At 46.8% G+C, this 25,698-nt stretch overlaps 1 protein-coding gene across 1 annotated transcript in view; it reads left to right on the top strand.

Moving 5' to 3' along the window:
- LOC104378828 (myosin-IIIb) overlaps nt 1-25,698 on the top strand; it is a 35,840-nt gene that overhangs the window by 1,009 nt on the left and 9,133 nt on the right. Inside the window, exons 4-20 of the mRNA XM_086629598.1 lie at nt 2,734-2,836; nt 5,569-5,671; nt 7,669-7,825; nt 8,175-8,277; nt 8,543-8,671; nt 10,347-10,455; nt 11,623-11,739; nt 16,363-16,463; nt 18,360-18,446; nt 18,619-18,684; nt 19,008-19,121; nt 20,245-20,356; nt 21,764-21,810; nt 22,119-22,184; nt 22,463-22,582; nt 23,423-23,508; nt 23,755-23,802. Of these exons, the coding sequence (XP_086485724.1) occupies nt 2,734-2,836; nt 5,569-5,671; nt 7,669-7,825; nt 8,175-8,277; nt 8,543-8,671; nt 10,347-10,455; nt 11,623-11,739; nt 16,363-16,463; nt 18,360-18,446; nt 18,619-18,684; nt 19,008-19,121; nt 20,245-20,356; nt 21,764-21,810; nt 22,119-22,184; nt 22,463-22,582; nt 23,423-23,508; nt 23,755-23,802 (1,668 nt within the window). The remainder of the gene's footprint in view (nt 1-2,733; nt 2,837-5,568; nt 5,672-7,668; nt 7,826-8,174; nt 8,278-8,542; nt 8,672-10,346; nt 10,456-11,622; nt 11,740-16,362; nt 16,464-18,359; nt 18,447-18,618; nt 18,685-19,007; nt 19,122-20,244; nt 20,357-21,763; nt 21,811-22,118; nt 22,185-22,462; nt 22,583-23,422; nt 23,509-23,754; nt 23,803-25,698) is intronic.

Genomic DNA, 25,698 nt, shown 5'->3' with positions numbered 1-25,698 from the left:
CTGTTCTGGGCAGTTCTGTGTGCAAGAAGGGAAAAAAATGGGCTCTTGTAACCAAAGAGCGTATCAGTGTCACGAGCATTTCACTCCATGATGTCACTATTGTTCTGCTGAAGCTGTGCAGGGCAGCAGATAGCATCAACTAGCAGAGAAAGCCTCAGACAGCATCGAGGAGAAAGCCTCAAAACACTAACTGCCTGTTCTGGGTATTGTAGAGAACAGTTTAAATGTCGTCTCAGTTAAAATGTTAATTGCCAGCTTATTTGATTTAATACTCACTTCTTTATATTGGCCTGCTAATCATTTTATCAGTATTTTCAGTCTACATGGTGTGCAAGTGACTTGCTGAATCACTGCTTAGTGTTGTGGAGGGATGGGGAGCTGGCCTTGAGGGTCAGCTGAGCCCCACTCATTCCTCTAGCCTGCAAGCCATCAATGCCTGTGGTTTATGTGAAGTGCTCTTACGAAGTGGTGGCCAGAGAGTCAGCAAGTGGAAGAGGTGCTGCTGGTAGGGCTCTTAGGGATGGAGAATAGTCATAGTATTTGTCTTGGGAGATGGAAGACAAGAAAGAGTAACCTGTGGGTGTTTGCCAAGAAGTCAGCACTCTGATTGTTTTCTGCCAGTGGTTTGTGGTCTCAGAGGTGAGCGTCTGAGCTACTCCTGTGCATCTTACAACTCTATTACAGTTTGTGTGTTGCTATCACAGGAAGTTCATGGTTTTGCTCTCTGCGAGTGGCAGAGCAAAGATGGGGCAGAGGGGGAGGATGAAGTCACTCCTGTTAGACCACAGTTCATCAGAATAGCACAGAGTGCACCAGGCCCTGCTATTCTTTGTGATCTCTTTGGTCTCTCCAACTTAGTCTGGGAGGTCTAGATGGCATGTTTCAGAGATTGATGTTGAATGCAGCAGCTGCTCCCAGGTGACAAGTGCTCATTGCAGTCGAGTTGTCCTCTGCTGCAAATTCCATTGGTTCCTCTTGCCTTCCCAATCCCAAGAGAGTCACAGCCTGGATATGCTGTGGTACACGAAATTACTTTGCTTTTCTTCACAGCCTGGCGCAATTACACACTTGCAGCTGGATGGTGTTCGCAGGACATGGCCAAGTTGTAGTGGTTGGTTTGGGGGGTACAAAGCCAAGCTTGAACTGCAGGAATGCTGACTGATAATGCTTTTGTGGAGGAAGGAAGTCAGTGACAACAAAAAAACTTCTTACATACTGAGCAAGGGCACTGTCTGGACGACATGTTGTAAGCTGGCAAAATGGTCTTCCTTTGTTGGTGGATATTCCAATGGTGATGGCCTGATCTGTGCTCAAGATCATAGAATCATAGAAGGGTTAGGATTGGAAGGGATCATCTAGTTCCAACCCCCCTGCCATGGGCAGGGAAACCCTCCACTACACCACGTTGCCCAAAGCCTCATCCAACCCGGCCTTCGACACTTCCAGGGATGGGGCACCCACAACTTCTCTGGGCAACCTGTGCCAGTGTCTCACTACCCTCAGAGGGAAGAATTTCTTCCTTATACCTAATCTAAATCTTCTCTCTTTCAGTTTAAATCCATTGCCCCTCATCCTATTGCCCTTGTAAAAAGTCCCTCTCCAGCTTTCCTGTAGGCCCCCTTTAAGTACTGGAAGGCTGCTATAAGATCACCATGGAACCTTCTCTTCTCCTGGCTGAACAGCCCCAACTCTCTCAGCCCGTCTTCATAGCAGAGGTGTTCCAGCCCTTGGATCATCTTCATGGCCTCCTCTGGACTTGCTCCAGCAGCTCCATGTCCTCCTTGTGTTGGGGACTCCAGAGCTGAATGCAGTATTCCAGGTGGGGTCTCACGAAGATCAGATATCTCACGAGATCAGATATCTGTTGTAGCATTTGAGGTATTCAGCCGCCTGTGACACATACCTGATCCCAAGTGCAGAGCCACTGGGAGCTACAAAGCAGTAAAGCCACACCAGATGCTCAAAGGTCAGATGGGGAAACAGAGACCTGCCCTCAAGTGTACCTTCAACATTTCCTGCTTTTTTTTTTTTCTATGCAAACGCTAAGTTCTCTGCTAGTATGCTGTCGGTCCAGGACATGTTGTTTCACTGATTGTATATTCCCTCTCCCAGGACAGGGGAAACTGCACTTTCCAAGTTCTGCTTGTTTGACTTGGAGGCGGAGGTGCTGGGCACTTGTGACGGCAGTGACGTGCACCGCTGCCGCTGCGGGTGTGCGTGCAGCTCTGCAGCCCGCCTTCTCAACCGCCTGAGGCATGTGAATATGTGAAGCACCTGAGATTCAGAATTGCCACAGTATCTCAAGATCAGTTATTCAGTTGTGAGATATGATTTCTTTGAAAAAAGAGGAAGCTGTCGACTCCAGTGTATGTGGAAGAGTCGATGTGTCAGATCACTTTTGAAGCAGGTTGTTTTCCAGAAGTTAGATGTATTTTTTTTAAAAAAAGCAAAGCAAATGTTTTGTCCAGTACACCCCATCCAGAAGTGACAGCATGGGATATATCTGTACCCCCTTTCAGATGGGGAAAAATTCCCCTGGAGAGGGATCGGTACCTTGTGGGACCCACTGTATAAAGGTCCGGTGCGAATTTGTACTCACACACACACTTTAGCTGAAAAAGTTGTGGAACTCTTGGGCAGGAGAGCACTCTTAAGTGATGGGGCACTAAGACATAAGGGGCAAACCAGCTATACTTTACAGCTGCTGAATTTTCCTTTGCTTTTTCTTCGCAGCGGGGAGAGCGGTGCAGGGAAAACAGAGAGTACAAAGCTATTATTGCAGCACATAATGAACCTGTGCAAAGGCAACTCGCAGCTGGAGCAGCAGATCCTTCAGGTAGGTCATTACAGGATGGTGCTTGAAGATGCAGAAGCAACACTGCTGCAAGACAACTTGTGTTAGGCTCAGGAAGCCTGCTGATGAATCACCACTGGAAGGTACAGAGCAAAACATAAGACACATAAGAAAACAGTGGGTAAGGATGGTGAAATAGCTGACCACAAATTGGAAGGGTTGGTAGGTCAGTAATTCTGTTTGCTGGGAATGTAATGTTATCTTCAAGGATAGAAAACTGTTGTAATCATTTATCACATTCTCTGTGATGAGGGTTTAGGAGCATTTCTCTGAATAATTTCCTGTTTGAGGTAGAACAAGGACTTTTATTAGAAGAATGAAGTCTTGTTTTAATGGTACACAGGGATGGAGAATCCACACAGCCTTCAGTCACCTTTCGGTGGCTGCTTACACTTACTCTCAGGCACGTACCAGCTAACTGGCTAACTTAATCTTTGCTACCTTCATATACCTTTGCTAGCTGATTTTTAAACATATTTGTCTCTTTGGTCTGAAGTATTTCCGCTTGAATTGCTCTCCAAGGAGTTGTGAGGTTTTTTGAGCAGATCATACTTTAACCTTCCATGCGATGGATTAAGCAGAGTGAGTTCTTGGATGACTTTATTTTAGAGTCTGTTTTCAGGTTTCCTGTAAAGCCAGAGAGACCTTTCTGTGTGTGGTTATCTTTGGCTGGACACCAGGTGCACACTAAGCCTCTCTATCACTCCCCCTCTTCAGCTGGACAGCGGGAGAACAATAAGACAAAAGGCTTATGGGTTGAGATGAGGACAGGAAGATCACCCATCAGTTACCATCATAGGCAAAACAGACTCGACTTGGGGGAAGATTAATTTAATTTACTGCCAATTAACATCAGAATAGGATAATGGGAAATAAGGACAGATCTTAAATCACCTTTCCTCACCCCATCCCTTCTTTCCCAGGCTCAGCTTCACTCCCAATTTCTCTTCATCCTCCCTCCAAGCAGTGCAGGGTGACAGGGAATGGGGATTGCAATCAGTTGGTCACACGTCTCTGCTGCGCCTTTCTGCTCACACTCTTCTGCTGCTCCGGCACTGGGTCCCTCCCATGGGAGACAGTCCTCCACGAAATTCTCCAACATGAGTCCTTCTCACAGGCTGCAGTTCTTCACGAACTGCTTCAACATGGGTCTCTCCTGTGGAGTGCAGTCCTTCAGGAATAGACTGCTTCAGCGTGGGTCCCCCACGGGGCCACAGGTCCTGCCGGGAGCCTGCTCCAGAGTGGGCCTCTACGAGGTCACAGCCTCTTTCAGGCATCCAGCTGCTCTGGTGTGGGGTCCTCCAGAGGCTGCAGGTGTATTTCTACTCCACCACGGACCATCATGGGCTGCAGGGAGAGAGCCTGCCATCTCACCACAGGCTGCAAGGGAATCTCTGCTCCTGCGCCTGGAGCAGCTCCTCTCCCTTCTTCACTGACCTGGGTGTCTACAGAGCTGTTTCTCTCACATACTCTCACTCCTCTCTCTGGCTGCAGTTGCTGTTGCACAGCAACTTTTTCCCCTTAACTATGTTATCCCAGAGGTGCTACCACCATCGCTGAGTGACTCAGCCTTGGCCAGCAGTGAGCTTGTCCAGGAGCTGACTGGCACTAGCTCTGTTGGACGTGGGGGAAGCTTCTGGCATCTTCTCACAGCAGCCACTCCTGTAGTCCCCCCACTACCAAAAGCTTGCCATGTAAACTGTACTATGCTTTGGGCTCTGGAATGGGATGTTATTTCCGTGTGGTAACATCCGCGGTGGATCTGAGGTGAATGCCTGTGCTCCCTTGTGGGAACATGGCATTGATATACCTGCTGGCTCCACTTAGAGCTGGCTTGGGCCACGCTGCCACGCTGCTTCTGACCTGAGCAGGTTCAGGAAGCAGGATAGCTGTGTTTGCTCAGCGTAGTGCCTGGCCTAACCCACCCTGAAAGACTTGCCTGGCAATGCTTGTAGCCAGCCTGCAATTCTTCCATGGGAAACAAAGTTCGCTTCAATCCAGGTGAGCTGGCTTTGGAAAACCTAGAGTTGACGGAAGGAATAACAGTCATCTTACTTGGTTCCTGGAGATATATCCAAGGGCCAGGTTAGCCCTTTTGGGATTATAGTGTCATGCTGTAAAGCTGTGTTCAGCAGGCTGCCCAGCGTGTACCCTAAGGCATTGTTCTTCCAGTCAGCAGGCATTCTTCACTCAAACATGGAAAAATTGTCCTTGTGACCTTGTGTGCTTCCAGTTTACCAAGCTGCTCCAATTGCTCTGTTAGTTTTTTTATAATTCGCTGTCCTGAGCCTTATGCTGTCTACAAATTTCAGTAACTGAGTTGTCATGCTTATATTCATTGAGTGACATGTTTATCTTGTTTGTTGTTGTAGTATAGCAGTCAAATTATCTACTGATACTGTGTCAGATGCATTGTGGAAATCTGTTACACCAACTTTATCTTTTAACAAATGAGTCAATGATCTTACTGAGATCAAATAAGTTTGATTGTGCTTATTTTTGGTAATCTCATGCTGCTTAGTCTTTGTTATATTTGCCTCTTTCAATCCCTTTATCCAGGATATGATAAATTAGGTGCTTTTGAGAACTCAGGGAGTGGTTCCTAATCCAACTGAATGCTGAATAGTAGATGCTAAAGTTAAACTTTTCCAAATTAAGTTAGATTGGATCACTTAATTTGAAGAATGCTTGTTCTACTTGCTCACTTATTTTAGGTAAATCCATTGCTTGAAGCTTTTGGCAATGCCCAGACTGTGATGAATGACAACAGCAGCCGCTTTGGAAAATATATACAGCTGCGTTTCCAGAAGAATACAGGTAAAGTCGAGGGCAGTTTCTAGTTTGGGGGATGGTTAGGCACCAGAGGGAGTGGACTGAGTAGCCAGAACTTGTGGAGGGTGACATTTTGACATAGAATCCTAGAATCATAGAATGGTTAGGGTTGGAAGGGACCTCAAAGATCATCTAGTTCCAACCCCCCTGCCATGGGCAGGGAAACCCTCCATTACACCACGTTGCCCAAAGCCTCATCCAACCTGGCCTTGAACACTTCCAGGGATGGGGCATCCACAACTTCTCTGGGCAACCTGTTCCACTGCCTCACCACCCTCAATGTAAAAAATTTCTTCGTTATATCTAATCTAAATCTCCCTCTTTCAGTTTAAATCCGATGCCCCTTGTCCTATCACTACACGCCCTTGTAAAAAGTCCCTCTCCAGCTTTCCTGTAGGCCCCCTTTAGGTACTGGAAAGCTGCTTTAAGATCACTGTGGAGCCTTCTCTTCTCCAGGCTGAACAGCCCCAACTCTCTCAGCCTGTCTTCATAGGAGAGGTGTTCCAGCCCTTGGATCATCTTCGTGGCCCTCCTCTGGACTCGTTCCAGTAGCTCCATGTCCTTCTTATGTTGGGGACTCCAGAGCTGAACTCAGTATTCTAGGTGGGGTCTCACAAGAGCAGAGTAGAGGGGCAGAATCACTTCCCTTGACCTGCTGGCCACACCTCTTTTCATGCAGCCCAGGATACGATTTGCTTTCTGGGCTGCCAGTGCACATTGCCGGCTCATGTTGAGCTTCTCATCCACCAGCACTCCCAAGTCCTTTTCCTCAGGGCTGCTCTCAATCCATTCTCCGCCCAGCCTGTACTTGTGCTTGGGATTGCCCCGACCCACGTGCAGGACCTTGCACTTGGCCTTGTTGAACTTCATGAGGTTCTCACAGGCCCACCTCTCCAGCCTGTCAAGGTCCCTCTGGATGGCATCCCTTCCCTCCAGCATGTCCACAACACCACACAACTTGGTGTCATCTGCAGACTTGCTGAGGGTGCACTCGATCTCACTGTCCATGTCTTCAACAAAGATGTTAAATAGCACTGGTCCCAATACTGACCCCTGAGGAACACCACTCGTCACAGGCCTCCACGTGGACATTGAACCGTTGACCACAACTCTGAGTGCCACCATCCAGCCAATTCCTTATCCACACCGAGTGGTCCATCCATCAAAACCATGTCTTTCCAGTTTAGAGACAAGGATGTCGTGTGGGACAGTATCAAATGCTTTGGATAAATCCAGGTAGACAATGTCAGTTGCTCTTCCCCTATCCATCAATGCTGTAATGTCATCATAGAAGGCCACCAAATTAGTCAGGCAGGATTTGCCCTTAGTGAAGCCATGTTGACTGTCACCAATCACCTCCTTGTTTTCTATGTGCCTTAGCATAGTCGCCAGGAGGATCTGCTCCATGATCTTGCCGGGCACAGAGGTGAGACTGACTGGCCTGTAATTCCCTGGGTCTTCTTTTTCCCCTTTTTAAAGATGGGGGCTATATTTCCCCTTTTCCAGTCATTGGGAACTTCACGAGATTGCCATGACCTCTGAAATATGATGGATAGTGGCTTAGCAACTTCATCTGCCAGTTCCCTGTGGGAAGGATGTAACATGACTCACATGACTCCCTGTGGGAAGGATGTGAGATTAAGTAAAATCGTACAGCAACCACATCTATAGGATAAGGCCTGGATTTGGACAGTGTGGGAGTACGGGAACGATATGGGGGTGATGGTGCAGAGGAGGTATCAGTATGGTGCCAGAAGCCTGGGTTGCTGCTAAAGGGCATCTGCTAAGCAGATGTCTCTAAGATGACGGAAAGTGTGGAGAAGCCCTTTTTCAGGGTGCTGGGCAGCCTAGAGGGTGTCGTACACAAGAAAGTTATTTTAAACAATTCCACCCTCCCATCACCAAATAAGAGATGCAGGACAGCTCAGTCTAGCTTCATGTCCCCAAGTGCAATGTTTATCCTGTCGCCTTCTTGTGTGCAGTGCGAGGTGCAAAGCTGAATGAGTACCTGCTAGAGAAGTCACGGGTAGTACAACAAGATGCTGGAGAGAGGAATTTCCATATCTTCTACTACATGTTTGCTGGACTGTCTTCAGAGGAAAAGGAGATGTTTGGGCTGTTGGATCCTTCACTCTACAGGTACTTCAAAGGCAGACCCTAGTTTAGTCTTCATGATGGGGGATGGAGGGGAAAGCAGCATAATGGAGCCTATGCCTCTGCCCTGTGGTGGCTCTTATCTGTGGAACCTGATACAGGTAAACAAATGAATGGAAGCTGGAGTGGGATCTGAATGGACTTGCTTGAAGAGATCTTATGGGTCGTCATGGAAGCTGGGAGGTCTGGAGTCTGTTCTTTGTTGCATTACCTTGGAAAAGTTTATTTCCCTTTCACATGTCCCCTGCTGCTGATCTGCTTTGTTCCTTTGGGGTAGGACTGACTTGCAGTGCTGATTGTGTGACAGTTTTGCATGGGATATACACTTTCTCAGGTACATAAGTGGACGATTTGGTACACAGGATGTAGCTCAACGCTGGAAGCACAAATACCAGGAGGTGTGCAATGCCCTTGACATGGTGGGCTTCCAAGAGCAGGTCAGTTCTGGGGTCGTTTAATTTCTGTCTGTGCTTCCTGCAGGTGTAGGGTTTCTGTCTGGCTGCTGTTTTGAGGATCAGTCCTATTTCTCTCCTCTTTGGGTTTTCCGTGTTGCTTCCAAACCACCTAAGTCTGTCAGACTGTGTAGAGCCTCTTCCTACAGGCTGCCTGTGCCTTTCCCTCACCTCTCTTGACATCTGGGGCCTCCATGGTGTGTATGTTACATGCTGATAGGTTTTCAGTCACCTTTCTTTTGTGTTTTAGGAGCAAGTGGACATGCAGGCTATCTTGGCTGGTGTGCTGTCCCTGGGCAATGTGACCTTTGAGCCTGAGGAGAGCAATGGGTCTGTAAAAGTGAGTGAAGCCTCCCGGGGATGGCTGAAGGCCACAGCGGTGAGTCGTGAGAGCTGACAGAAACCTTGTGGATATGGTGCTGGTTACCACTGGCAGTGTAACTGCAGGACCTGCTCCTGCCAGAGATGGCAGAGAACATTTCTGCCTCAGAGTCTGAAGGCTCCTGAGGAGCACGGAGTTTTTTCCAGAAATGCACAGTATGACCCCACAACTCTGTATTCACTGCTATTCGTTCCCAAAGATACACTTCCCAGCTTCCTTTTCTCATGTGTCTAGAACCAGTGCCTCACATATGGTGATAGGGCCACGAAGATGATCCAAGGGCTGGAACACCTCTCCTATGAAGACAGGCTGAGAGAGTTGGGGCTGTTCAGCCTGGAGAAGAGAAGGCTCCACAGTGATCTTACAGCAGCTTTCCAGTACCTAAAGGGGGCTTACAGGAAAGCTGGAGAGGGACTTTTTACAAGGGCGTGTAGTGATAGGACAAGGGGCAATGGATTTAAACTGAAAGAGGGGAGATTTAGATTAGATATAAGGAAGAAATTTTTTACATTGAGGGTGGTGAGGCAGTGGAACAGGTTGCCCAGAGAAGTTGTGGATGCCCCATCCCTGGAAGTGTTCAAGGCCAGGTTGGATGAGGCTTTGGGCAACGTGGTGTAGTGGAGGATTTCTCTCCCCATGGCAGGGGGGTTGGAACTAGATGATCTTTGAGGTCCCTTCCAACCTTAACCATTCTATGATTCTATGATTTTGTATCATGTGCTTTGTTGATTTCATACAATACAAACTTTTTTAAAATTAAATGCTCTGTGTTACTAAGTGTGATGATACCTTGGAGAAATTCAGGTGTGTAGTGTCTGAACATTAGTTCTGTGTTTTCGACAGATCTTATCCAAGGATATCACCTAAACCGGGATGGAATTTTCTTGGTTATCCAGAATTAAACTCTTTACTATTTCACATGATTAAGATTATGAAGTATGTATTCCCCAGAGCTATCCCATTTTTATTATCTGAGATCGATACATTATCCTGCTTTGTTAACAACACAGAACAGAAAAGTGTAATGTTTCTATGCTTTCTTTTTATTTTGACCTATCTGAAATCCCAGCACTCTTGCTTTTTGGTTTCACTCCCAGACTCTTTGCCTGTTTCCCTCCTACACCACACCTGAAACAACCACTTACATCTGTTCAGCAGCCAACTTATTTTTGTCTTCTTAAATTCTGTGCCATGTTTTTTGCCCACGGGAGGGGAATTCCTGTTAAAGCAATCACTGAGGCCTTCAGTTGTGTCTGAGTTCTCTTTGTCTCCTGTCTCTTGCGGGTTCGTGTGACTCTGATGTCTGCTGAAGCTCAGACCCCTCAGCACCTGCACAGTCACCTCGCTGCAGTGCTGCTCAATAAGTCATTAAACCATTCAGCAGGAGCTGGCATGGTTCCCAGAGATGATGAAAGCTGGAAGCACTGGGAGAGCAAAACAGAAAGCATTTCGGAGAGAGCACGAGGGCGAGCTTGGTCGCTGCAGGAATGATGCATATCTCAGATCTCACATCTGACTCCAGTGCTGCAAGATGTTACAGCAGAGCTCGAAGGCCTTAATCGGAATGATGACCCCATTACCCCGGGTGTCGCACAGATGCAAGGAGATATGATCCCCATAAGTAGAATAAGAGTTTGCTATTGACTGACCTCATCTATTTGCTCTCTCCCAGGGTCAGTTTGGAGTCCAAGAAGAGGAACTGTTAAAATGCCTTATTTGTACGATGTCAGTGACCCGAGGCGAGCAGATTCAGCGTTTTCACACTCAGCAGCAGGCAGAAGGTAAGAAACATAACGAATTGCAGATGTGCTGGCTGGAAGGACTGACCCATATTTGATGGGAGGGTATCCCCCCACATGTGCAACTTGTTGGGAACAAAGATGGCTGTCTGTGCCCCTTCATTCCTCTTGCAGAGTCACGTGTATCAGTGTTTATCTGTTTAGTCTCTTACTGACATGTAGGACCATGAATGCTGCTTTTGTTTGATCTCTGGGAGACTGCAGAGATTAAATGAGAAACCAAGGAATTAGCTTTGCTTTCTCCCTCAGTCCAACCTAGAAGGAAGCTGTAGGTATTTGCACAAAAGAGGAGAAGGCTCATGTTGCAGAGTGCTGGCAGTGTCCAGAGCTCTAGGTAGCAGATGGAGAAATAACTAAGAGAATCAGTGAGATAGCACAGTATCAGGGAAGGAGTGAGATGAAAAGGGAGAATAGAAAATAATCCAAGCTAATCTGCACATAAAGGTTCGGTTAAAATACAAGATTTGAAAAAATAATTAACAAATTATGAAATCCCGGGGTTTCTAGACTATTGGTTAAAATAAATGAAAGAAAAAACTGAAAATGGGGAATTAGCTAGTTCTGTTTCCCAAATGTCTTCTCTTGCATCTCTCTAGAGAATAAAATACACATCTCCCATCATGCAGTAGGTCATGTTGATTTGGTCTCTTCTTAGATGTCAGCAAGTTTTCCATCAGTTGCATACTCCTCTTGCCCACAGCATTTAAACACTTTGCAGCTGTGGGCTAGGAGGAACAGAGCCGTTCAGTTTTCCAGGTACAACTTGGAGCCTCTTCCTTTGTTTAGCAGGGAGAAGATCCATAGTCAGTAGACTTGCAGAGAGAAAAGCAAGTCTCTGGATATTCTAAAAAGTGGCTGGACTCTTTTGGAAATTGAATTTTCAATTTTAGATGGTCTCACAAGTGCTCTAGTATGCCATATCTGATCTTGTAGAAAGATTGTGAAGATTTCGAAATAAAAGAGCTCTGTGTGAGTGCACAGAAGGCACGGACAATCAGATAGAAATCTAATGTTTATCTGATCTTTAAAATAACTTCATAAACCACTAGGCATTGTTGCTAGAGGTGAATGTATTGAGCCAGCTTGTGTGCCGTGTTCCCTGCTCTCCTTGGAGCCCTTCAGTGAGCTGCTGTTGTTCTCTCTGTGCAGATGCTCGGGACTCCATTGCAAAGGTGGCATATGGCCGAGTATTTGGCTGGATTGTTTGCAAGATCAATGAGCTGCTGGCTGAGAACGTGGATCCGGAGGTGGAGCTGAGGGAGATAGGTGAGTTCTACCTACCTCGCTCCTGTTCTGTCCTCAGATGTGTGTCCCTCAGCCACAATGAAGGAAAGGCACAATATGAGATTTCAAAGAGATTGCGTGCAGGGATCCATTCTCAAAGACTTGATCATGTTGGAGATACTAGTCAGCAGCATGAAGTCTGTAGGGCCTTGGCCAATTCTGGGAAGTTGGTTGGTCTGAAGCAACTGTGAGGCTGTAGTTCTTCGGCACTCTGGCTTTGCAGAGGAGCTGGAGGCGGGAGTGGGGCTTCTCCTAACTCGCTCTCCAAGGGGAGTCATGGGAGAGGTGGCTGCAGGCAACTCGGCTGGGGTTTCCCTGTGCCACAAGAGCTGAGTGATGGAAGATGTAGTTGTTTGTTGGGGTATGCAGCTGATGTGGTTTAGCCCCAGCCAGCAGCTCAGCTACCATATGGCTGCTCACTTACTCCTTCCCCCTCAATGGGATGGGGGGAAGAATCGGAAGAAAAAGGTAAAACTCATGGGCTGGGATAAGGACAATTTACAGGACAGCACAAAGAGAGAAGGAACAAGTAGTAGTAGTAATAATAATAATAATAATAATAATAGAACAATACAAACCAAGTGATGCACAATGCAATTGCTCACCACCCAGAACCCAGTGCCCAGCTCAGGCCTGAGCTTTGATCCTCTCCCAAGCTGCAATCCCCTCCCAGCTGTGTGTATATATACACACACGGATATCATTGCCTTAGTCTATGGGTCGTCCCTCTACCATGTCCGTTCAGTTCGTTTAATCCATGACTTTGGGCCCCCATCTGTCATAAGTCTTCCAGGGTAGGAGAGATGGTGTGTGGTGTTAGATTGTTGCATACTCTATCTGGAGCTCACAGCTGGTCTATCTGGCATGATCCATGCCCGTGGTCTGCGGATTGAAGGTCGATCTCGAAGTAGCTGAATGAGTTGCTGAAGACAGTTCTAGGTCCATCACTGCTGCCCTTTGCTCGGTTTCATCCAAAGTCCATCCTTCATTAGTTTGGATTATTCTTGCTGTAATGCCACTGATACAGCATATAACAACTGTAGTAGTGATGACATACAATGACAGGGGTATGTAGCAATTAACATAATACAATTTAATTCACTGGCTATTCTTGCCCAAGGTGTTGAGGTACACATCAGACTTCCCTTTCCTTCTGCATCGCCCACCAAGTGCATCCAGGTCCTTGAGCAAAAGCAATCCCGTGGATGGATTTGCCTTTGCCTGAGGCAGGACTAACCCAGACTGCCTTTCCTAACATATATTCTTCATGCGTACTATGGAGACCTTATCCCCTTCTACAGTACATGGAAATTTTGATTGGGCAGGGCCAGCTCAATTGGTGGATCCTCTAGTGTTAACTATCCATCCCGATGTTTGAAGGTTCCGTCCTGATACTTGAAGGTTCCACCACCCATTGCTCTCAGTGTAGTTTTTAGAGTTCGTTATATCATTCAGTTTTCCTGGAGACTGGTGCATCATAGGGGATGTGATATACCCACTCAATGCTATATTCTTTGGCCCAAGCGTGTATGAGATTGTTGTGAAAATGAGTCCTGTTGTCTGACTGAGTTCTTTCTGGATGCCATGCCACTGTAGGACTTGTTTGTCAAGGCACATATTAGTGTTCTGGGCAATGGCATAGGGCATGAGGTATGTTTCCAGCCATCCGTGGTTGCTTCCACCATAGCTCTTGCCATGGTGAGTTTGTGGGAGTGTGATATAGTCAAACTGCCAGGCCTCCCCATGTTCATATTTTAACCATCGTCCTCCATACCAGAAAGGTTTAACTGCTTGGCTTGCTTAATCACAGCGCATGTTTCACATTCCTGGATAACCTGTGCAATAGTGTCCATGGCAAAATCCACCCTTCGATCACGAGCCCATCTGTATGTTGCGTCCCTTCCTTGATGGCCTGACGTGTCATTGGCGCAGCAAGCTGTAAATCTTTCACACTTATGTTGCCAGTCCAGATCCACCTGAGCCACTTTAATCTTAGCAGCCTGATCCACCTGCTGATTGTTTTGATGTTCTTCAGCAGCCTGACTCTCGGGTACCTGAGCATCTACTTGACATACTTTTCAACTAACTTTTCTACCCTGGCAGCAATATCTTGCCACAACAGGCAGCCCAGATGGGTTTGTCGCTGTGCTGCCAGTAGCTCTACTTCCATTGCTGTAACCATGTTCACAGGGCATTTGCCACCATCCATGAGTCGGTATAGAGACAGAGCACTGGCCGCTTTCCTCGTTCAGCAATGTTTAAAGGCAGCAGGACAGCTTTCACCTCTGCAAACTGACTTGGTTCACCTTCTCCTTCAGTAGCTTCTGCGATTCATCATATAGGACTTCACAGAGCAGCTTCCACCTTCAATGTTTTCCTACAATGCAGCAGGACCCATCAGTGAAGCGGGCGTATTGCTTCTCATTATCTGATAGTTTATCATGTGATGGAACCTCTTCACTGCGCGTCACCTCTTCCTCCTCTGGTGACATTCCAAAAATCTTTGCCTTCTGGCCAGTTTGTGATGACTTCCAAAATTCCTGGGTGACTGGGGCTTCCTATTCGAGCCTTCCGTGTGGTCAGTGGGACTCACGTACTCCACGTGGCATCAGCTGTGTGATGTGTAGAGGAGACCCTTCCTTTGAATATCCAGCCCAGCACTGGCAGTCGGGGTGCCAGGAGCAGCTGCATTTCTGTGCCAGCTGCTTCCGAAGCAGCTTGGACTCCTTTGTGCACTGCAAGTATCTCCTTTTCAGTTGGAGTATAGTGGGCCTCGGATCCCCTATATCCCTGACTCCAAAACCTGAGGGGTCGAGTCTCCCTGGTGCTTTCTGCCCGAGGCTCCAGGTAGGGCCGTTCTCCCCGGCTGTGGTGTAGAGCATGTTTTTAACATCTTGTCTTGCCCAAACTGGCCCAAGGGCTACTGCATAAACTATTTCCTGGTTTAATTTGTTCAAAGGCTCACTGTTGCGCAGGGCCCCATTTAAAATCCTTCTTCTTCCGGGTCACTTGGTAAAGAGGGCTCACAATTAAGCTGTAACTTGGAATGTGCATCCTCCAAAAGCCCACAACACCTAGAAAGGCTTGTGTTTCCTTTCTGCTGGTCAATGGAGACATAGCTGCTGTTTTGTTGATCACGTCCATTGGGATATGACACCACACATCTTACCATTTTATTCCTAAAAACTGAATCTTCTGTGCAGGTCCCTTGACCTTACTTAATTTTATGGCAAAACCAGCCTTTGGAAGGATTTAAACTATTTTCTTCCCTTTATCAAAAACTTCTTCTGTGGTATAGGGGCGACTGATACCAGCACAGGTTGGCTCTCTAATTCAGCTGCAGTGCCTGTCACGGGGGCTGGAGTAGACGCAGTGCGTGTTCTTTTGTCGTGAGATCCAGAGACCTTCTCTTCCCTTTGAGGGTGCTGAATAGTGTTAAACAAGGCAGCTCAGTAGGCATGGGCCAGGCCTCAGCACACTGCAGTGATCAGTGTCTCCCTGGAATTGCCAGTGTGACAGCATACTTCTTCCAAATATTCTACTAGTTTTTCAGGGTTATGCAATTGTTCAGGAGCTTTGAAGTTCCAAAACACTTGAGGTGCCCACCATCCTAGGCATTTGTCCATGCTCTCCCACACACCCTGCCACTCATAACTATCCAGCCTCAGGGAAGATCCCTGTGTCATATTTTTAAATAGTTGTTTAACCCCAAACAAGACCTGAAACACATTCAGGAGACATAGCAATAAGAGCGTGCTAGCTAGAATATCCCCAGGATGTTCAGAATTCTCAAAAGCTGTTGCGATTAAGCTGAAGGAAAAAGGACAGGTGAAAGAGCCAGGGGAAAGTATTCCTCCCTACCCCGAGATGCGGGCATGATGCTAATGTCACATGCAAATAGCAGCTTAACCTTGTGCCAGAGGTGGTATCATAAGTCGATATTACACAGAACAGCAAAATGAGAGTGTCCTGATCCCTCTCCCAGAGGTGATAAACAGCACCACAGGGAATATACAGGGCATATAAGGATTTACATAACACAGCCATGTGAACAACCAAAACAACATTATGATCAGCGACTATTTAACAGTAAATGTGTTTAACAAATTTGTTTTAACATGCTCTAGTCAGATCTGTTGTCATCCCAACCCTTCGTGCCCCATGTTGGGTGCCGAAAAGGACTGTTGTGGTTTAGCCCCAGCCGGCAGCTCAGCTACCACGTGGCTGCTCGCTCGCTCCTTCCCCCTCAGTGGGATGGGGAGAATTGGAAGAAAAAGGTAAAACTCGTGGGCTGGGGTAAGGACAGTTTAATAGGACAGCACAAAGAGAGAAGGAATAATAATAATAATTGAACAATACAAAACGACTGATGGACAATGCAATTGCTCAGCAGCCTGCTTTGGAGCTGCGATCTGCTCGCCTGGCCAGCTCCACTAGTGCTGAGCATGATGTCATATGGTATCGAATATCCCCTTGGCTACTTTGGGTCAGCTGTCCTGGCTGTATCCCTTCACAGCTTCTTGTGAAAGTTAACTCTATCTCAGCTGAACTCAGGGCAGCAGATGTCTGCAGGCCCCGTGATGTGCTCGTCTTCCCCCCTTTTAGGTATCCTGGATATTTTTGGGTTTGAAAACTTCGCAGTGAATCGTTTTGAACAGCTTTGCATAAACTTGGCGAATGAGCAGCTGCAGCACTTCTTCAACCACGTAAGTCTGCTGTGGGTGATCTCACCTTGTGTGGCACAGAAAGCAGAGCACTGATCTACCTGGCATATGAAAGAGATTGATAGATTCATAGATTCATAGATTTCTAGGTTGGAAAAGACCTTAGAGATCATCGAGTCCAACCATCCCTAATCCCCATTAAACCATATCCTCAAGGAGCTCATCCACCCTATTCTTAAACACATCCAGGGACGGGGACTCAACCACCTCCCTGGGAAGCCTATTCCAGTGGCTGACAACCCTTTCAGAGAAGAAATACTTCCTAACATCCAACCTGAATCTCCCCTGACTAAGCTTATACCCATTTCCTCTTGTTCTATCACCCGTCACTAATGTAAAGAGCCCTTCCCCTACCTCCCCACCATCTTTTCTCAAGTATTTATAGGCCGTAATCAGGTCTCCCCTCAGCCTCCTCTTTTCCAGGCTAAACAGCCCCAACTCCCTCAGCCTCTCTTCATAAGCTTTATTTTCCAGCCCCTGGACCAGTTTGGTCGCCCTTCTTTGGACTCGCTCCAGGAGCTCAATATCTCTCTTAAAGCGAGGGGCCCAAAACTGGACACAATATTCCAGGTGCGGCCTCACCAGTGCCGAGTACAGGGGCAGGATCACTTCCCTGCTCCTGCTGGTCACACTATTCTTGATACACGCCAGTATCCCATTGGCCTTTTTGGCCACCTGGGCACACTGCTGGCTCATATCAAGCCGGTAGTCAACCAACACCCCCAGGTCCTTCTCCACCAGGCAGCTCTCCAGCCACTCCTCCCCGAGCCTATAGCGATGCTTGGGGTTTTTATACCCCAAGTGAAGGACTCTGCACTTGGCCTTATTAAAGCTCATGCCATTGGCCTCAGCCCAACGATCCAGTCTGTTCAAATCCCTCTGAAGGGCCTCCCTACCCTCGAGCAGATCGACACAGCCTCCCAGCTTGGTGTCGTCCGCAAATTTACTGAGGGTACATTCAATCCCCTCATCGAGGTCATTGATAAAGATGTTAAACAGAACTGGACCCAGCACTGAGCCCTGGGGAACCCCACTGGTGACCGGCCTCCAGCCGGATTTAGCCCCATTTACCACCACTCTTTGGGCCCGGCCATCCAGCCAGTTTTTAACCCAAAGGAGGGTGTGCCTATCCAGGCCAGCAGTTACCAGTTTCTCAACCAGAACACTATGAGAAACTGTATCAAAGGCTTTACTGAGATCTAGGAAAACTACATCCACAGCCCTTCCCTCGTCAACCAGGCGGGTCACCCTGTCATAGAAGGTGATCAGGTTTGATTGGCAAGACCTGCCTTTCATAAACCCATGTTGACTGGGCCTGATCACCCGGTTAACCTGTATGTGCTCATTAATAGCACTCAAGATAACCTGTTCCATGACTTTGCCCATCACCGAGGTCAGACTGACAGGCCTGTAGTTCCCCGGATCCTCCTTCCGCCCTTTTTTGTAAATGGGGGTAACATCCGCCAGCCTCCAGTCCAGCGGAACTTCCCCAGTGAGCCAAGACTACCCAAAGATAAGAGAGCTTGGGGAAAAACAGGTCTATCTCCTGGAAGGACAGAAATGGTGATTAGTGAAGCAGGGTTTAGAGAGCAGCAACCTTCTCTGCTGTGGCAGGTGAGCCACTGGTGCAGGGAAGGAAGGAGTAGAAGGGTCAAGCAATGACCAAAGTTGGCAGAGCAGGGACACCTACACACTGAGAAGTGTTGCTGCTTTATGCAGCAGCTTCAATGAGGGACAAGCTTACGGATGAGAATGCAGAACCGCAGTTTCATATTGGGCCTCTCATGCCATGGGTGAGACAGCCAAGCCTCTGTCCTCTGTTCAGGGTGGGAAGGAGCATGTTCAGTTGTGCTCCAACCTCTTTTTTCTCTTTTTCAGCACATTTTCCAGCTGGAGCAGGCTGCCTATAAGGAAGAAGAGCTGCCTTGGGAGACTATCACATTCAACAATAATGAACCTGTTCTGGTGAGTGAGAGGACTGACAAGAGAATTGCTCCATCCAGCCAAAAGAGGAGTCTTCCTCTTTCTATCATGGGGAGGAGATGCACCTGGGAAGAACCTCTTCAAAGGGTGGTGTAGGTGTGACTAGATGCTCTGTACTGCTTTATATATGTGTAATGTGTCTCCTTTCCCACAGAATCTGCTTCTGGCCAAACCGTTTGGGCTCCTTTCTCTTCTGGATGAGCAGAGTGCGTTCCCTCAGGTATGCGTTAGACAGGGGGCAGAGAAAATATCGTGGGGATTGTAGCAATAAATATCTGGGCTGCAAAAAGAGCTCTTATGCTGCAGTGTGACTTTAAAGAACAGAATAAGCAGAAGTGTTCCCATGTGTGACTGATGATATAGGACAGCCAGATCAAGGACAATCTAACGATATTAGCATCCCCATGGAGATCAGACAGAAAGGACAGTATGAAGCCGTTGCATAGCCAAGACCACTTCCAACACTTTGTTTTGCCTCCATCTACCCTGGTCAGGTCTCTGTTGCAACCTTGTTATTTGATTATGAAATCTGCTTTATTGCAGGCAACTGATAAGACATTTGTGGATAAACTAAACAACAACTTCAGAGGAAATTTACACTTCCAACCAGGTCGAGGCCGTGTCTTGAGCTTCAGCATCATTCACTATGCGGGGAAGGTACGTACTGTTTGCAGAAAGGATGCTGTTGTATGTAGGAGGGGGGAAATGTATTGCTTGACAGGTAAGGCTTTGATTTTAAGGAGTATATGGTCCAACAATGGTATAACAGAACTGATGTGTTCCCAGGGAGTTGCCTTGTAGGATACTGTGGGATTGCAGTAGAAGGTACAGGAAGAGAGGACCTCTGAGGAAAGTGGGACAACCACTGGGAAGCATAGGGTATTAGAAGAATCTGCTGTACTCATCGTCATTCTACTGGAGCTCTAGTCTTAAAATAGACCTTTGCAAAACAAAAAGAAAATCCCTGCATTCACTGTGCAGCACCAAAGAACACTATAGAGGCATTTACCTGTTAGTTTCCAGGTCATGGCAGTCACTATTTTATTGCAAACATTGAGGAACACAGTGAGATCAGCCAGGTAATTAATGTTTTGAAAGTGGAGGAACTTATTTATACATTAAAATGGTATCTAAGCAGCTTGGAGTTTAGGACTATTGTCTGTAACCTTACTGCCACCAATTTTGAAAGCATTGTCCCAAATATGTTGAATCGATTGGAGATAATTTTTGAAGCAGGAGCAGACATGACAATTCAGGTCACTGTAGTACACAGTTTATTAATCTCACCATTGTTGACCAAATTACTACTTGTGACATTCTTTGTTACAAAAGCTAGCACCTAACATAGAAAGGAGAGTAGCAGGCTGGAGATGAGAAAGGAAGGGAGCAAGAGAAACAAGGGGATGCAGGGCAGCAGGTTGGAAGCCCATTCAAAGGGGAGAGCAGGAGAGCAAGGAAAAGAGTGAAGCATAAACCAAAAGTAAATGAAACTTCATAATCAAGAAAAGGAGAATGAGAAAAGGTGGATGTCTCAGTGTTATGCTGTACCACTGTGGTTCTAATGCCCCAGTGCCGTGGCAGGGTTTTGTTCCTCAGGGTTTGCATCTGAACGGGGTGCATATCCATTTACAGGATTCACATGTGAGCCAGTGTACAGAATTCACATGCAGGCCAGTGTACATTCATTTTTCACAATTGCTCCTGGCAAGCTGTGGAGGTGGCTCTCACAGCAAGCCTGTGAGCACTGCTGGCCTTAGTGACTTGCTGCCCTTTCCCCTAGGTACAATATACTGCTGGGGGCTTTCTAGAGAAGAACAGAGACACCTTGCCAGCCAACATCCACGGACTCTTCATCAACAGTGTCACCCCCTTGCTCAGCGTGCTGTTCACAGGCAAGTCCCTCTGCTGTGATAGGGCATCCACATGAATCAAGGGCCACCTTGGCAAGAGTGAAATGTGGGGATGAGGCTCATGTGCTATGAATGTGTTTCACAGCTGACAGCCGCAGAGGGACTCTGAGAGGGGCTGCTGGCATACACCAAGCTGTCAGAGCTGTTTTTTTCCCCCCTGGAAAGCAAGGCAGGTTGCATCATCCTTAGGCACTGCTCAGATGTCTTCCCTCAGATCAGATAGCCCATCTTCTGCAGGACCAGTGCAGGACCATATCTGCTGGCCCTTTCCATATGCTTACACTCTGTTTTTGTCTAGAAACGAAGCTGGACAAGGTCATAGCTTCTAGCTGTTCACACTGAAAATAGAGTGCTGTAATTGCACAAACGAGTATAGAGATTATCCTTTTCAAACATGTTTTGTTTTTCAGGTACAACTTGTTAAAAAACTGTGAAGTTGTGCATTATTTCTCTCCCACCACTGCGCTCCCTTTTTCCAGTTATTGATAAGCCCTCAGAGTCTCCAAGGCTTCTGTGAAAGTAAACATTTAAAGAAAAGTCAGGTGGATGATTCCTTGGAATTTGTCTGGCTGAACACAGTGTGTTTGGTGCAGAAATTTTATTTTTTTTTTTGTCTCCCTCAGTCCATGCCGTTTTCTGGGATTTACAAATAACTGAAAATTTAATTTCTATTCTCCACTGTGTTTTTCAGCTCTTCCACTCAGGAGTATCTTTCTTCATTACCACTTCCACACTGTTACTGAAGATACATAGTCTAGTCTCAACTCTTTGAAAGCTCATAAACAGCAGAGATAACCTGTTCTCAGATGGGTTGTCCGGTCCTGGGCAGCTGGCTGTAGGTAGCCCTGCTGAGCAAAGGGGTTGGCCCAGATGACCCTTCCAACCTCAACCATTCTGTCATTCTATGATTCACATGAGACTGTTGCATCAAGGGCATGCAAGACTGTCATTAGATCCTTCAATAAATTCAACTTCCCTGAATTTTTCGTCTTGTTACTGAATTAGTTTTAAGCTATCTGGCTTTATATAACCTCCCATCTTGACTGCTGTAGGTGAGCTTCCCATTTACTATCTGTACTTTTCTTCTGCGTTGTTAGATGCCTGTTGATGATATTTCTTTTGAAGGTCATTTAGGGTTGTTCAGTAACCTGATTGCCTTGTCATCGCAGTGGCAGAAAATAATATTGCCTGCATTGTATGCTTCATATATTTGCATTTTCTTCTCCCTTTCTGTAGCTCTTTCTTTATATTTCTACATGATGAAATCTAATGCCCTGTCTGTGATTCAGTATTTGTAGGGAGACTTGTATGTGAAGTGAAGTCTGAATGTTTAGACATGGTTGATTGCAAGCAAAGGTACAAAATTAACTATTGTCTCTGTTCTTCCAGCCACTGTCTCCAGGACAGGGACACTGATGCCTCATGTGAAAGCCAAGGTATTGCACTTCAGGTCCACATGGCAATTGATAAATGGCAGCATAGTTACCTGGTATTTATTGTTTAGGAAACTGGCTAAAAATGAGGGCAGACAGAAATTGGTTGGAAATAAGAGCAGACAGGTTGCAACAATTTCTCCTTTGTTCTTTACCAGGTTTCCTGCCTCCTTCTGCTGACGTGTTTAACTTTCTTCCCTCCCCTGAAATCCGTTCTCTCTCCTTTTTGTCATCTGCCTTCCAGCAGAGCTCTTTGAATGGCAATAAAGCACTTCTTCCAGAGGTGATCTTTTGTTTGTGTCTGGTTTCAGGTCATAGCAGGAGCAGATGACAAGTTCAACAGCACACGAAAACAGTCTGCCGGAGCTCAGTTCCGGGTAAAGTATTGCTGCCCTGCAGTGCCCCTTGAGATGAGTGGAGTGATGTTTTAGTGAGGGCTTCCAGGCTGCTAAGCATAATTAAAGCATCTAGCATGTAGACAGGGGGTTTTCTGAGTGCCAAGCACAGCTGATCATGGTGGGAGTGACCCAGATGTTGTTAGACCCTGAGAGGTTGCTGTGGGGTGGGAAGGTAGTTCCCACTGCAGGATATTGCATGCTGGGCTCTGGCAGTGCTTTGGCTTGCTGGGCTGTTGATCTTTCTCTGCCCTGGCCAGCATTCCCTGATGATGCTCATGGAGAAGATGTATTCTGCCAACCCACACTTTGTGCGCTGTATAAAGCCCAACAGACAGAAGGAGCCAGGTGTGGTGGACAGCCAGGTGGTGCTGCTGCAGGTGAGGAAAAGCAGTGTCCTTTATGGGTACTTCTGCCACATCTCAATGGGGAGGGCATATCGCACTGAAAGGCTGTGGAGATAGGTAGAAGCTGACTGGTTTGCTTGCAAGAGAAAGAGTAGGCACGTTTTTTAATGCATGTTCTGGGTACTTGGTTGTTTTTGTGACACAGGCTGCTGGATCCAGGTTTTGTAGTCTTAGTTCTCTCCCGTTTCTTTTTTACGAATGCAGTGAGATCTGCTTGTCAGGCACTGGGATTCCTCTATGCATCTCCTGGATGGGGACTGGTACAGACTGTACTCCAGAAAAAACGATAATTCCCAGAGGAGACTGTTCTCACCGATCAACCAGGGCAGCTCTGAATAAGAGCCAAGATGGGATTGCTTTGATAGGAGCTGGTGTGGTGATAACGACTGTCTTTGGATAGTGGGTCAGGTCTGAGATCCAGATGCTTTAAAGAATACTGAAAATGATTAGAAGAGTTCAGAAAGCCCTGTGGCCTGTTTGATGTCTATAAGAAAGATAGAATTAAAAGGGAAGTTAATCTGTGCCTCAGAGTACTTCTTTGTCCAGATTTGGAAGCAAAAGGCTATCCTCTAAGGGACAGAGGCAAAGCAGTACTCAGGACTGTTTCCAACTTTTAACTGAGAGTGGCGAATCATCAGAGTTAAAGGATGTGGTAAATTCAGTCTTTAACCAAGGAAACATTTTCAGAAAGAAACTTTTTCTTTTCGAACTAGAGATGGTTAGGGTCCAATGAAGGAATTTCTGGCTGCAGAGGAACAAACTGGTGTCCTTATGACCTGTTTCTATTTGTTTCTCTTTGTGGTGCTGCTTCAGCTCCGGTACAATGGACTGCTGGAGACAATCCGTATCCGAAGAGATGGTTTCTCCTGGAGACCCTCATTTGAGGAATTTGCTGAAAGGTTTGTTAAAACCTCTGAATATTCCCTGGTAGATATTGTGAGGAAAGTGACCCTGGTAACCAGATATGGGCAGGGAGTGAAACTGCCTCTTTAAAGTTCAAGTGCCTGAGATCATGGGGTTGTTTGCTGTGGGAGGCTGGTGGGAAAGACAGTGATTTATTGTTGTTTGCTGTGAGGGTGACATGGATCACCTCAGCACATCAAGGATGGGGCTCTTATCTTGCTGAATTGGTTTGTTTTTCACAGATATGGAATTCTTCTAGTTAAACCAGATGTTTCCCTCACAAAAGAAAGGTAGGAACCCTTCCTTTGTTACGTGCAATACAGTTTGTTCTTCAGAGACTTTTGCTTTCAGGGTAGCATAGCAAGCTGAGTAAAAGGAACAAAGAGAGGATAAGCTTTTTGTGGTAATGGGGAACACAAATTCCTAAGCAAAGACAGTGTTTAAAAAGCAATGATGAATGAAATCTTTCTTGAATTACTGTGTAGCAGTTCAATTGCTATAAAGCCGTGCTATCCTGTGGAATGAGAACTGGCTAATGTACTCAATTTAGGGAGTCGCAATAATGGTCATGAGTGTCCACTGAACTCAGTATAACAGGAGCTCAGCACAGTTGCCAGGTGCCTCTCCGTACTTTTTCTTGATGGTCTCATGGGAGAAGAAGAAGATAAAGACAGTGCTGAGCAAGCAGCCAGCACTGAATGTCTCCCAGGCTAGAGACGATGTTTCTGGTCTAAGAATTTTTTATGTGTCCAGGCATAATATAGCCCCAACACTTTCAGAACCTGCCTGTTCCTTACACACGTAAATACCCCTCCAGCTCTGCACTTCTACCCTGTCAGCTTTTTACATCCTGCCTATAGAGCAGCAACTCACCACCTCTTCTTCTCCACTTTCTCAGTCCCTCCTTCCTGCCATGGTCAGTTGTGACTGATAGTGAGAATAAAGCATGTAGGGCAGCCAACTGATTTTTTTTTTTTTTGTCTTTTAAGAAAAGCATTTAAATGTTCTCCTAGAAAAGTTCTTTCCTGGCAGTAGATCCTCCAGCCTTCACAGGGCTTCCTTGAAGTTACTTATGATTATAGAATGGTTTGGGTTGGAAGGGACCTTAAAGATCATATAGTTCCAACCCCCCTGACATGGGCAGGGACACCTTCCACGAGATCAGGTTGCTCAAAGCTTCATCCAACCAGGCCTTGAACACTTCCAGGGATGGGGCATCCACACCTTCTCTGGGCAACCTGTTCCAGTGCCTCACCACCCTTAGAGTGAAGAATTTCTTCTTTAGATCTTATGTAAATCTACTCTCTTTCAGTTAAAGCCATTACCCCTTGTCCTATCACTACATGCCCTTGTAAAAAGTCCCTCTCCATCTTTTTTGTAAGCCTCCTTTGGGTACTGAAAGATCTCTCCAGAGTCTTCTCTTCAGGCCGAACAACCCCAGCTCTCTCAGCCAGTCTTCACAGGAGAGATGCTCCAGCCCTTGGATCACCTTCATGACCGTCCTTTGGACTCGTTCCAACGGCTCCCTGTCCTTCTTGTGTTGTGGACTCCAGAGCTGAATGCAGTATTCCAGGTGGGGTCTCATGAGAGCAGAGTAGAGGGGCAGAATCCCCTCCCTCAACCTTTTGGCCACGCTTCTTTGGATATAGCCCAGGATACGGTTGGCTTTCTGGGCAGCAAGTGCCCAGCTCATTGCCAGCTCATGTTGAGCTTCTCAGCAACTGACACCCTGCAGTCCTTCTCCTGAGGGCGGCTCTCAATTCATTCTCCACCCAGCCTGTATTTGGGCTTGGGATTGCTACAACCCATGTGCAGGACCTTGCACTTGGCCTTGTTGAACTTCATTAGGTTTTCACAGCCCACCTCTCCAGCCTGTCAAGGTCCCTCTGGATGGCATCCCTTCCCTCCAGTGTTTTGACCACATCACATAGCTTGGTGTTGTCAGCAAACTTGCTGAGGGTGCACTCTATCCCACTGTCCATGTCACCAACAAAGATGTTAAATAGCAGTGGCCCCAGTACCGACCCCTGACGAACACCACTCGTCACTGGCCTCCACTTGGACATCGCACCATTGACCACAGCTCTTTGAGTGCGACCATCCAGCCAATTCCTTTTCCACCGAGTGGTCCATCCATCAAATCCATGTCTCTCCAATTTAGAGACAGTGTCAAGTGCTTTGCACAA

Source organism: Tauraco erythrolophus, chromosome Z (assembly GCF_009769465.1).
Source record: "Tauraco erythrolophus isolate bTauEry1 chromosome Z, bTauEry1.pri, whole genome shotgun sequence".
Classification (NCBI taxonomy): domain Eukaryota; kingdom Metazoa; phylum Chordata; class Aves; order Musophagiformes; family Musophagidae; genus Tauraco; species Tauraco erythrolophus.
This window is presented reverse-complemented; position numbering and strand designations above follow the sequence as displayed.